This window comes from Leptopilina boulardi, unplaced genomic scaffold (genome assembly GCF_019393585.1).
Source record: "Leptopilina boulardi isolate dan_hultmark-lab unplaced genomic scaffold, ZJU_Lbou_2.1 LbouV2_41, whole genome shotgun sequence".
In the NCBI taxonomy this organism is placed as follows: Eukaryota; Metazoa; Arthropoda; class Insecta; order Hymenoptera; family Figitidae; genus Leptopilina; species Leptopilina boulardi.
Genome location: NW_026137985.1, coordinates 1,310,551 through 1,324,903, shown reverse-complemented (window position 1 = coordinate 1,324,903; position 14,353 = coordinate 1,310,551). Strand labels below are relative to the sequence as shown.

The window sequence follows — 14,353 nt, the reverse complement described above, 5'->3', positions numbered from 1 at the left end:
CAATTATTCAAATAATTTTTTTCAACTTTTATTTCATTTTCATTTTATAAGGTGTTTTTTTAAATGCAGATTTATAAAATAAAATAATATTGATTAATTTTTTTGTTTTATTTATCAATTAAAGATAAATAATTATAATTTATTGAAAATTACAATTACTATATCCGCAAGACCCAGTCGAACTTATCGTGAGCTCAACCGCGACTGCTAACAAATTTCTACTCATGAAGTATATCATATTCATAAATCCCAGTCGAACTTATCCTATGCTCAACCGTGACTGCCTGCCGACTTCTATCACAACCAAACGGTCTCGCTATATTCTTCCTATAATCTACGCGTGAAAATGGGTATGTGTACTAAATTGCAGTTCTTCATATTGGGATCTGAAATCGTGACGTATCGTGACGTCACAGTCATAGTGACGTTTCAATATGGCTTCCATTAGCAGGTAGTATAATTGTAAACATTGCGGTGCGTAATTTTGAAATAATGAGAAATTATATTAAAACGTCAAATTGAAAAAAAATCGCTATGATATTAAATATAAGTGACGTGTGTGCCTATTAAACGGCAAAATAAATTTGATGAAATGGTCGTGTACCGCTGGCCAAAGCCAAAAGTGTAAACATGTGGTAGCAACTTTGTTGTTGTTGACAATGTAAGTATATATATAATATTAATATTTATTATAATGATAAAGTATAATAATTAACATTCTTATCGAATTAAAACTTTAATAACAGTATAGCAAGTTTATACAAATTTTTTTACCATATTAAAATTATTTTTTAATTTTAAGGTTATGTTATTGCATTTTCACATATACCGTGGATGTACCAGTTACCGTCCATGTCCCAGTTTCCGTCCATTTTACAAATATCTCGTATAGTAATTTAAATTATTTTTTAACAATAATTTATTCCTTTTGGCACGCAATCGACTTATTAGTTTAAGTAAACAAATAAAAGAAAATAATTTTTTTATAAATGTTATTTTGAAAATTAAACTGGACGGAAACTAGGTCTTAGGTGGACGGTAACTGGGACATCCACGGTATTTCTTCGAATCACCGGTTTTTTTTAAATTGTATAATTAATAAAAATTTATGAACTTATTTCAGTAAGGATACTGATCAGCTGGACTCTGTTTCCTGTACCGACAAAAAATGCTTGTGGGACAATCCTCGAACGGCCTGCTTGGAACAATACGAACCAGCACCACTAGAAACCCACGATTGCTGTGCTGACAAATTTAAAAAGGAATATTCATTTTCAGTTTCCGATGAAACAAAAAAAAATTGAAGAGTTATTATTTACTTGTAATCCGGATTCGGCATTAACAAAACATAAGTACGGATAAATAATTTTACCCTAACAATAATCAATTTGACATAAATATTTACAATTTGCTCGAAGAATATTATTTCTTCTGAAATTAATTTTTATTATTTTATATTGTCAAATCTTCGATTTTTTATCATGGTTTTGTCTTTGTACAAATAATTTCTACTATACTGCGTATATTATATGAACTACGAATTTTTGTTTATTACTTTTATTTTTTACAAATAATTTTTACTATACACACCATTTATCAATTATATGATAAACATGAACTTTTGTTCATATTTTTCTTTTTTACAAATAATTTTTACTTCATACAGAATTTATTATGTGATATACGAATTTTCGTTTATTATTAATCAAATTTTATAATCTGCTTGTGTATTATTACAATTATTTACTCTGACCGACATATTTGTACACATATACATAACACGTCTTTCTAAGTTTACGTTCTGGCTGCCAAATTTTACCTGTTAACGAAGCTTTATTAATTTGTCACTAGGCGGGGCATCGCAGTGCTGCGAATCCCAATACAAAAATGTAGAAATTAAGGGAGGCAGGATCATTTTTTGCAATTTAAAAAAAAAACCATTTCTTTCCTTTCTAGCTCGTAGCCATCAAATCCAATCTGTCTCGCTATTTTTTCCTGTAATCTACACGTGAAAATACGGATGTGTGCTAAATTGCAGTTCCATATACCAAAATGCAGAAGCGAAAGGAGGGGACAGGGTCATTTTTTGCAATTTTTTCGAAGAAACCGATTTCTTTTCTTTCTAGCTCTTAGCCATCAAATACAATCTGTCTCGCTATATTTTTCCTGTAATCTACGCTTGAAAATACGTATATGTACTAAATTGCAGTTCTTCATATAGAAAAATGTGGAAGTTAAGGGGGGGACACAAAGCTGGGACAGACGCAAGAGTCTTTCCATAAGAGTTCCGTCGGTAGACCGAAGGTGTACGGAACGCTAAAAAGCGAGAAAGGAGAATAATGAGGAAAATAGAAATAAAAAACGTGCACCAAGGCTAGACCAGAAGGAGAAAAATATGCTGCTAAAGCAAAATTAAAAAAGCTCCTTAAAAGTAATATTTGTGATAATCCAAATTTAATTCGAATTAAAAATGCTGTTGATCTAGATTTCCGCCACAAATTCATAAACTTTTTCTTTGAACTGCAAAAATTTTTTTTTAAAGAAGAATATCAAGAACTTTATTCTAAGTCCAGTATTAAAGGTGGGCCTTAAACACATGCCTCTCAGCACAACGGGACTGTGACAGTTTGAAATGGGAATCATTTCACGTAAAAATGAAAATGCTAGAAAACAGTGGTTCAAAGTACGGATGCAAAAAAAACTGTGACCAAACCAATAAAGTGACGGGGGAAGAATTATGAAACAGAAATTTTAACCTTCAAATGTTGCCGAAATTAACAAAAACAGGAACATTTAACTTTTCCATAACAACTAATGGCATCGAAGTCTCCATTCACTTTGCTCGTGACAAGCCCATAGAGCCAATCACCATTACAACATTAGACAGGTCACTCGATATCGACTGGAGGCTTCTCGTGATTTGCAAGACGTTTTTTGTGAGCCACGAGTTGCTAGAATGAAATGTGACTCATATATCATGCGTCAGCGTGAAGTAGACTTTTCAGCCAATTTCATAATAGACAATGCCAGTGAAAAGATGCCTCATTTAATAGTGTTTGGCACAGTGGAATTTCCATCTTATTTTAGGGGACGCATAAGAGTTCCCATGCGTGGTGTTGTGAAACGGGTGATAGAGAGATCACGAGTTTTTGGCGAAAATACACTGAAAGTAATTTTCGTAGATGTGCATTGCACTACACGAATGTGTAGCAACTGTAATGTCAAGTGCGGCAAAGACCAGAAACACCGGACCGTATAGTGCAACGTCTGTAAAGTCACATGGAACCGTGATGTGAATGGGGGCAGAAATATCCTAAACAACGGATTAATTATACGCGGTGTCATTAACAAGAGGGACATTCCGGACAGCACTAAATTTCGTGCCCTAACAAATGTTCCTGATGCCAAAATTTTGCCAAGGTTTGTAACTTTCATTTCTAAATTCATATTTATTTAATAAATTGTGTACAGAGAAAAATTTTAAAATTAAGGATAAGTTTAAAGTATTTTATTTAATTAAAAATGTGTTTAAAAATTGAATGTTTAAATAGAAAAAATTAAATAAATTAACAAAATATATATTTAAATTAAAAATTTAATTTTAAATTAAAGTTAAATATGTTTAACTGTATGGCAAAGATATTCCAAGTTTGATTTTTCAAAGAAATTGTTTTTTCAGTGTAGTTAAATAAAAAATTATTAAATTAATTAATTATTTATGTTAACAGATCAAGACTCACAACAGCTCGCAAACCGTAGAATAGACCACCATCCACCGTAGATTCAATATGATCGAAATACAAAACTTATGTTTTGACTGCGTAGCTTTTTATGATTGCTGCGCATACTTTAAAAATGTACACTTCCATAATTGAAAAAAATGGTTCCATAATCCACTCCGGTCTTTCTGTAGATTATGTGTAATTAAATTGACATTTAATTATTACCATTAACGTTTCTTTATGCCTCGTTGAATTTCGCCAATCTCCAGAGACCAGAGTGATATGTAGATTTCATTCTTTCAGTGCTCCTGTTTACAACTCTACACAATTAATATTGAAATTATTTACAATCAATATCCAAAAGTGTGAATGCTTGCAATTCATTTGGTCCATTACGAACTTTAAATCAATGAATTGCAAGCACTCACACTTTTAAAGATTGAAATTACATATTACGTGTGCAACTAAGTTCTCGATGTTTTTTTAAAATGAAATTTCAACTATATTTACAGAGAAGGTTACAAATAAATCATTCAAAGTATTGTCCATCGGCAGTTACGATTTTCTTTCATCTTTCTGGCAGAGCTCGAATACCGCGTCGGAAAAACTCTTCGTCTTTTGAGGCTATCCACGAATCAAGCCATTTTTCGATGTCTTCGCATGAGTGAAATTGCTGAGCAGCCAGACCATGTTCCATGGAACGGAACAGGTGATAATCGGAAGGCGCAATATCTGGGGAATACGGCGGGTGTGGTAGGACTTTCCATTTAAGCGTTTCCAAGTAGGTCTTGACACATTTGGCAACGTGAGGCCTAGCGTTGTCATGCTGTAGAATCGTAAGGGACCCAAGTCCCTTGTTTTTGAATCATTCCTAACGCATGCAATCGCTTGGAAATGGCTTGACGAGTAACATTTAATGCAACAGCAAGCTTTTCTTGCGTTTGGCACGAATCCTCGTCGAGTAATGTTTTCAATTCAGCATCTTCGAAGGTTTTTGGTCTTCCTTCACGAGGACGGTCCTCAACATCGAAATCACCGTCTTTAAAGCGGCGGAACCAATCGCGGCATGTTCTTTCACTTAGAGCAGCATCTCCATAAACTTTTTTGAGCTCTCGGTATGTTTCAGCTGCCGTTATTTTCGAATGAAAAAAGAAGATTAACACTTCCCGCAAATGACGATTATTTGGCACAAAATTTGACATTTTCGCACAACCAAAAGTATATAACGCCAAAACAAAATCACTAATATATCACCACAGTTTCTTTAGCATATGTCTAAGGTTTATTTATGGCGTTTTGGATATATCAAAATCGATCAACACTGTTATCTATTGACAAACAGCGGGAACATAGTTGCACACCTAATAATTTCCATCTTTATGGTGTAAAGTTGTAGTCCGATTTCTAACAGTGTAGTGATGCATAAAAAAAGCTACGTTCCATTAGGTAAGGGGAGTGGGTCTGTAATATGCTACTTTAAGATACGTGGGGGAGGGGAGAAGTCGAAAAGTGCCAAAATTGGAGCTAAGTGGGTTATTGCGATCGCAAGTGGAAGTTGTTTCTTTTGATTTGTTAACTCCGCGAATTAGAAGAGCAAGAGGGTTATTCTATCAAAATTGCATCCGACTCATAGAGCCTTGGAAGAATGCTTAATAAACAAAGTGACAACTTTTTTTAGGGGGGTGGGGGTCTTGTTTATAAGCACGATTTGTAACGCGAGGGAGGATGGGGGTTTCGACAAAGTAATGTTACAAGTGAAATGTACTCTATGTCAAAAAAATTATTGTTTAAATTATTGTATACGTGAAGACGTAAGCGCAAGATGAAAAAATTTCAAAATTTTGAAAAAAAATTATGTTCAAGTCACCTAAAAAGATTATTTGGGTCATTATCTATATTTTTCATAATTAAAAATTTTTTTTATTAAGTACATATGGGTCTTAAAATGTACGTTTAAAACTTTAATTTAAGCCTATATAGAAGTCTCTAACACGTCAGATTAAGGAGAAAAAATTCTGAAAACCCTCAAACACACATTTTTTGGGGATCTTTACCCCAATTATTTTGTAGACCTGTGTAACTATATTTCAGATTTTTAAAATGTTTACTTACCATAGTATTAGAAGATATGAAAAATTTTTTTTTTAATAAAGATAAATAAATTTTATAAAATGTTAAGTTAATTTGTGTAACACCTACAAGAAATGCGTTTCTTTACTTTAATGTTAATACAGCAGAAAGTTGTTCATTTCTGCTTACAACAAGCAACAATATTGAAAACGAGTCATAGAATTTTTAGAATTCAGTATGTTAGCAGTTATTTTTGATTTAATGTTAAACTATTAGGATTAGATGCTTGAAAGGTACTTAATATTTATTAAATGTCATTTAAACTTTCAAATATTTTTAACTGAATTCTTTAAACAGGCTACAGCCTATATGTTTCTGCTACATATATACTACATAGAGTATATACGTAAAATGTAAATATGAAATTCAAAAAATAATTTGCAGTCAATTTCTGACTAAAAATTGACCTCGATAAAAATGTATTTTCTTTTACATTTCTGACTAATTGAAAAGTGATGTTCAGTGCAAAATTTTTTCTCGAAAGTGGTGAAAAATCTCGTCAGGTAGTATATAAGAACAGTGACTTTCAGTGTTATAAGGGTGCGTTTGTATGTGTAGTTTTGAAGAATACGAATATATGTAAGTTAGGTTTAGGTTATGTGCGTCAGAATTTGTAAATGTGTGTAGGTTTAAAGTGTAAAAAACATCGAACTGTGGAACAAGAAAGTGTATTATCATTCTGTGCTAATCAGGGTTTGAAATTACCAATAATTGTGAAGAAAAATAAATTTTTTTTTGTTATTTATCAGCCTAACCATTTTTTGACAGTCATAGAAAATTTAACATTTAATTGAATAACCATGGCACTCGGATAACTCAATCTCAAGTTAAAAGAAATATTTACAATTCTATCGAAAAGAAAAATACTAACGAAGAAACAAGATCGCAATGTAATTCGCCGTCAAAGGAGGAGGGCCCCTAAGGCCTATATTTCGCCCCCTTGGGATTTTAATTTAAATGGTTGAAAACTTTTTCTTATAGTAGAAAAAGTAATTTTTCATTGATTTTAGGTGAAACGGGGGTGTTTTTGTCAAATTAACCCTTAGATTTTGGAGGTTTTTTTCCAAAAGAGTGTCAAAAAAACATGCAAAAAACATTTTTCAAATGTTGAGCAATTGGCTTGAAAATCGTTGCTCGGGGGTTTTCGGGGTCGCTGATTACAAATCCGACGTTAATTTTTCAAAATTCAAAATGTCGGAACAAAAATGGCTGACACATTTTCAAAAAATTCATTGGATTTGCCTGAAACAAGTTACTCGGGGGTTTTCGTGGTCGCTGATTAAGAATCCGATGTTAGTTTTTCAAAATTCAAAACGGTGGATCCAATATGGCCGAATTTTTTTTAAAAAATCGTTTGGATTTGCTTGAATTTATCCTCCGGGGTTTTTGGGGTCGCTGATTACGAATCCGACGATAGTTTTTCAAAATTCAAAATGGTGGATCCAATATGGCGGACGACTTTTGAAAAAACTTAATATATTTGTCTGAAAATAATTACTCGGGGGTTTTCGGGGTCGCTGATTACGAATCAGAGGTCAGTTTTTCAAAATTCAAAATGGCGGATGCAACATGGCGGACAACTTTTGAAAAAACTTAATATATTCGTCTGAAGTAAGTTGTTTTAAGTGATTTTAAATATTTGTCGGCCATGTTGCATCCGCCATTTTGAATTTTGAAAAACTGACTCCAGATTCATTTTCAGCGACCCCAAAAACCCCCGAGTAGAGAGTTTCAAGCAAATCCGAACGATTTTCTTAATAGTTGTCCGCCATATTGGATCTGCTATTTTGAATTTTGAAAAACTGACCTCTGATTCGTAATCAGCAACCCCAAAAACCCCGGAGGATAGTTTCAAGCAAATCCAAACGATTTTTAAAAAAACATTCGGACATATTGAATCCACCATTTTGAATTTTGAAAAACTAACATCGGATTCGTAATCAGCGACCACGAAAACCCCCCGAGTAACTTGTTTCAGGCAAATCCAATGAATTTTTTGAAAATGTGTCAGCCATTTTGGATCCGCCATTTTGAATTTTGAAAAACTAACGTCGGATTCGTAATCAGCGATCCCGAAAACCCCCGAGCAACGATTTTCAAGCCAATTGCTCAACATTTGAAAAATGTTTTTTGCATGTTTTTTTGACACTCTTTTGGGCCTGATAGACCCTGAGTGTACTTTGTGTTTGAAAAAATAGGCGTGTGCTTTAATTAATTTTTTCAAGATGTTTAATAAACAGTTTATTGAGAAATAAAATTACATACCTCAAAACATATGCATCAATTTGATCATTGCGGCAGAAACTAATAATCTCGCATCGCACGGTTTTCAACAGTGATTCCCATTTATGCCTAGAATATAAAAAAACTTTGTTATAAAAACATTAATATTAATGAAAAAATTGTTTCATTTAGCCAAAAATAATTTAAATTTTAGAAAAAAAATTAGTTTTTGGACAGAATATTTTAGAAAAATGTAATCAAAGAATCTAGTTTTACCCTGTGTAGAAAAATATCGTGACGCTAGGATGGCACCATCCTAGCTTTCCGTGACACTGTAATGGCGCTAGGCCCATTTGTCACAATTTTGTATTCTAGCCACTAGCTAGTATTGCGAGAATAGTGATGTTTAAAAAATACGATAAAATTTTTTAAAAATAATTTACATTACAACATATATTTCTATTAAATTTTTTTAAATTACCACATAAAATTATATATATTACCCTATAAATTTCCAAAATTAGTTTTAAAAATTTTCTTTTATATATTATAAATTACCTTAAAAATTTCATAAATTACCATAAATTACCCTATAAATTTCCAAAATTAGTTTTTAAATTTTTCTTTTATATATTATAAATTACCGCATAAATTTCATAAATTACCTTAGCCTTTGATAAGATAAGTGTTAAGAATTATGTAGGAAGATCAGACTGCTTCCTGGCGCTTTTCTAACTGTTCCCTCTGTTTCGTTTATCACATCCGTTCCACATATTCAGAATGAAATCTTGACATGTCCCGAGATTTCAACACATGCTACTCTTTTGGACTTCAGTAATGTCAAAACATCGGTCGACGAAAAGAAAACAATTCGACCTACTATCAAAGAACGTTAAGATGTTCTCCACGGCTTACAAAGTTTTAGTTCTACAGAATGGAAAGATGTAAGATATTCAGGTGCTCTAAAAGCTTTTTCTGCATCTCCTGTATTTACGGTTCTTAAAATTAATGAGGAGCTTTACCATCTCGACAAAAGAAAGGATACATCTCTACCGACAGAAATAGTCTTAGCCGGATTGTCAAACGCAATTTTATAACAGAAGGACTTTTTAAAAGATAATCTACAAGGCATCGTTAATTGGGCTCATTCGGTGTAGGATCTAAAGTTCAGCTCAATTTCGACCAAACTATGCAGGTGATCTGCGGAAAAAGAGCAGAATGTATAGAGGTTCGAAGAGAACGTCTTTTAACTGAAATACGGAACAAAAATGTACAGGCAGCCATACGTAAGGTTCCGCCGAGTCAAGAATACCTTTTTGACAAAACACAACTACATCCTTCTATTCAATCTCTAGGAGAATCCCAGACATGGTTGAACTTCTAAAAGAGCTTTTCAGAGGAAGAGAACGACTACTCCCACACCATCGACAAGCAAGTATTCATACAATAAAGCCTCAACTTCATCAGGTAAATCTTTTCAATCCTCTAGATATAAATCTAATTCTTATTGAAATAATGTCCCCCATAAGGGCAATTTCAAGAAAGGAAGTTTCAATTCTAAGTCAGTTGATTCCTTTCGCAAGAAACAAAATGTCAAGTGGCAGTCAATTAATCCAATCTTTTTCGGGGGGTCAACTTTCCCTCTTTTTGGACAGGTGGAAATCAGTCGGAGCTCCAGCAAATGTCCTGAAACTCATTTCAGGCTTACTGATGTAAAAGACTTTCTACAGGGAGGAGATTGGATGACACGCATCGATTTGACTCAAGCATTCTGTCATGTTCACAGCAGAATCTCACCGTTGTCTCCTTCGCCTCGTCTACGGCAAGGAACTTCTTCAGATGACGAGCTTGCCCTTCGGCTTTTCATCTGCTCCTTATTCTTTTGCAACAATAACGAATTGAGTTGCGGATTTCCTTCGTGCGAATGGTATGAGGATAGTCGTCTACCTAGACGACTTTCTGCTTGTCTCTCAGGACAAGAACAAGCTCAACAAACAGATTACCTAGGCCATACAGTTCCTACAATCCCTTGGTTGGAAAATCAATTTCAAGAAGTGTGTTCTAGTTCCCTGCCAAGAACTACAATTTCTGGGCATCCTTTGAAACACGAAGGAAAATTGCATGTCACTTCTAATCAAAAAGATTCACAAAATAACAGAATCAGCGAGAAAGATAGCTCTAAAGGGATCCTCAACACTAAAACAGATTCAATGCCTACTAGGCCAGCTCAACTTTGCAAATTTCGTCATCCCGAGAGGTTGTCTTCATTCTCGACACCTGCAGAGATTTTCCTGCCAATTCAACCAACTCAGACCTCGACACCGATTACTAATAACTTCTCGAATAAAACAAGAATTGACCTGGTGGCAGAGATCCGTAAGCTTGTCATCCCAGTTGCACAACGGACTAATTGCGAACTTTTTGACAACAGATGCAGCCGACTCAGGATGGGGTGCTATTGTGACTCTTGTGTATATAAAGTGAACTTCGCAGTGAATACAAAGTGAACTTCGTGAATATATTAAGTAAGTAATATAATAAGTACTGTTACATTCTTAATCTGATTCTTTACCTCATTTTGTAAATTAATCATTTGAACAAATTACTATTGAAAAAAATCGAATTGATTGATATTTATATTGGGAAATAAATTGGAAATTGGTTATATTTGATAATAGCTAAAATTTGTTATATTTGATAAAAGACAAAATTGGTTATATTGGATAAAAGGCAAAATTGGTTATGTTGGAGAGAGTTAGAGAGAGGGTTAAAGATATTTAGATTTTCTTGAATCAAAAAGAAAATTAAACATCTATATTTTTTAACGTAATGCCAAACAGAGTAAATTATGAAACTGATAATAACAGAATGAAAAACCATTTAAAGTCAATGTTTGAAAATAATCGCTTAAATTATTTTCCGGCAGTAAGAACGTCTCATAATAGGAATTCGATAGTAGTGAATGATTGGAACCGTGTTTTCATAAATTGAGCTCAGGAACTTAAAAATAATATTTTAAACCTTTGTTCTGTTTTTAATACTTTTCCCAGTAATAATATTAACAGAGTTCTATTAACATAAGATTTAGAAATTAAACATTCTTTAAATGACACTAGTGAAAAGAAAATAATTCATACCACTAATAATAATGTAAACAAAATTTCACCACATGAATATTTAAAAATGAAGAATTTTCTGAGTAAAGAAAATGATAAAAAGATAATTCGAGCAATTAAAGAGAAGGGAAGAAAAAGGAAGGCAAGGCGCGAAGTTACAAATGAGCAGAAAATAATAAGACAGGAGAATGAGAGATTGAGAAAACGTAATCGTAATGAAACAGAAAGAGAAATACAAAAGAAAGAGAGCAAAAAAAATTTGATATGCAAAAAAAAGAAATTATCTATAGAAACTGAAGATGAAAAAAAATACGCAAGGTTAAAAATTTGGCACGTAGGAAAAGAAAAATATCAATGGAAACTCAAGATGTAAAGAAACTGCGTCAAGAAAATAATTTGTCATGTAAGAAGAACAAATTTTTACTGAAACGGAAGCTGAAAAGAAAGTGCGTCAAGAAAAGAATTTGGTATATAAAAACGATAATCGGAATGTAAAAAGAAGTGTAGGAGTTGCAATAATGTCTTTTAAAGATTTCGATGAAAGTAAAGTTCCACAGAATTATTTAGGTTTGATGAATGCAGAATGTAAATTTTGTAATGCGCTACATTTTCTATGTGAAAGACCGTCAGATGGATTATTTAGTAGTTGCTGTCATAAAGGAAAAGTAAAGTTACAAGATTTAAATCCCTATCCGAATTATTTAATAAATTTGTTATTATTTTTTACATTAATTATTAATTTTTCATCAATCATTATTAATTATTAACATATACTTTTTTAATATTGTTAGTAAATATTTGTACATATTTGTTATCCACAAATGCTTAATAATTGTTAAATTTTTGGTGAAATTAAAAAAAATCGGATAAGTGCGAGTTATACTCGCATTGAAATCGAGGGTTGCGTACACGATGCGAAATTATTTGGTATAAAAACAAATGTTTAAAAAATATGTGTTGTATGTCAAATAATATAAGTGATACAAAAAGGAACAATTTAAAAAAAAATTAAGAAAATTGTTCCTTTTCTTACCACATATATTATTTGATATACATCACATATTTTTAAAACATTTGTTTTTATGCCAAATAAGTTCGCTTCGTGTACGGAACCCACAATTTCGGTGCGAGTGTAACTAGCACGTATCCGATTTTTTTATTTTAGAGTTATAACGACTGAAGAAATAAACTTAAGAAAAAGGCCTACTTTTTCACTTCTTATCATGTTTATTAAATTATTTCTATAATCTACACATAAAAATACGTAAAAATGTATAAATTTGAAGCCCTTTAGATAAAATTTTCTTCTTTATTGGAAGAGAAAATTCATGATTTTTTCTAAAATAAACAGTTTTTTCTTGATAGCACCAGAAAAATAAATTCCAATCGTCCTTGCTATATTTTGTGCGCTAGGGAGATTAAACCATTTTTTTCGAAAATTTTGATTTTTCCTTGACAACGCTATGTAAATTGATCCAAACCAAGTTCGCTATACTTTTCCTTAATTTTTACGTAAAAATACGTAAGTGTGCCAAATTTAAGCTCTTTATGTCAAAAGATGTGACCGCGGGGGGGGGTACATAGTCATTTTTAGTAAAAATTCATGGTTTTTTCTTGTCAACGCTATTATAATCAATTCCAATCAGGTTTGCTATATTTTTCCTGTAATCTAGACGCGAAAATATATATGTGACCGGGTCTGAGAAAACGGTGTTATCGACCAAAAAACCAATTTTTTTATGATGGTTTCTTATTGTTTAAGGTGCTTTCTCACCTCCGTTGGAAGAAAAAAAATTTACCGATTTTGTCGGAATTGCGTTCACAGCCAAATTTTCACACTTGAGAAAATGGTTTTCTCTGGCGGGAAGTTTGAAATGTAGAATTTTTTAAATCAAATAAATAATGTGTAAATCTAAAAAATGACAAATTGTTATTAGATAAATATTATCTTTACAACAAATTTGAATATAAAAGTTATGTTTTTTCATTAAACACAAATTAAATTAATATTAAGTTGTTGTAATCTGAACTGAACGAAATTCATAGCAGACAACGAGTGCGACTATACTCTTTGCTCGTATATAGTGATGGATATTTTTTTCCAAGCATTGTTTTATTTTTAAACAAAATCATTGTGGTAAGTAATAATGATAATTCTTTTTATTATAATATAAAATGTATTTAGTATATTTTATTTTTAAAAACTGACACAAAATATCTATACTATATATTTGTCAGGAGAACGCTATAAGCTATATACATAAACATAACCTATATTTCCTCTTATATACATATTTATTTATTCCTTGTGTTAATTTCAATTTAATTGCAATCTGTATGTTTTAAATTTATAGTTGAAGCGCAAATCTGGCTAATTTTGATACAAAGGGACTTTGCTAGCAATTATGGACTACAATTATAATGGTGTATGTATAATGATCATTCTGTTTACTGATTTATATTATAAAATGTTATACAATTCTTTTAATTCGCAAAATTAAATTAAAGTTGAAAAATAATTTTTGCTTACATCCATATTAATAAAATCAGACTTCTGTCGTTACACTGCTTACAGCTTCAAAATTTTTACATAATTCGTCTATTTGAACATCAAGAATTCCAAAAATTCCAACAAAAAATTCCATGTATGCATGTATGTATGTACGTCACAAAACTTTGTACTCCAATCACTCATAAACGGCTCAACCGATTTGAGTGAAACTTGGCAGTGTGTTATGTATTGGCCCAAGTTAGGTTTATAAATTTTCAGATTTGAAAAATATTAATTAGAACGGGAGATATACCATTTTTTTGAAAATTTCAAAAAATCTGAAATTTTCAAATTATTTATTTTTTGCTAGATTGTTACTCAACTTTCTGGAATTGAATATTAAATGTTTTTTTAGTCACATCTTAGTATATTTTCAATAAATTAGGTCATAAAAACTTGATAGAAAATTAAATTTTTTTAAATTAATTAATTAATTAATAGTAATTAATTAGATATCAATCTAATATTATTAACACACAAAATTAATTATTTCACTGTTAATGACATAAAGCAAATAATAATTAATTAAATTTATAGCCATACCCCGTCAAAAAATATTGATTTTAATGAAAGGTTATGGCACTTTTATAAAAATTCCAAAAAATCAAAAA

At 31.7% G+C, this 14,353-nt stretch overlaps 1 protein-coding gene across 1 annotated transcript in view; it reads right to left on the bottom strand.

The window, feature by feature from the left end:
• LOC127289495 (S-adenosylmethionine decarboxylase proenzyme) overlaps nt 1-14,353 on the bottom strand; it is a 278,873-nt gene that overhangs the window by 231,929 nt on the left and 32,591 nt on the right. Inside the window, exon 2 of the mRNA XM_051317461.1 lies at nt 8,118-8,204. Coding sequence (XP_051173418.1) covers nt 8,118-8,204 — 87 coding nt within the window. The remainder of the gene's footprint in view (nt 1-8,117; nt 8,205-14,353) is intronic.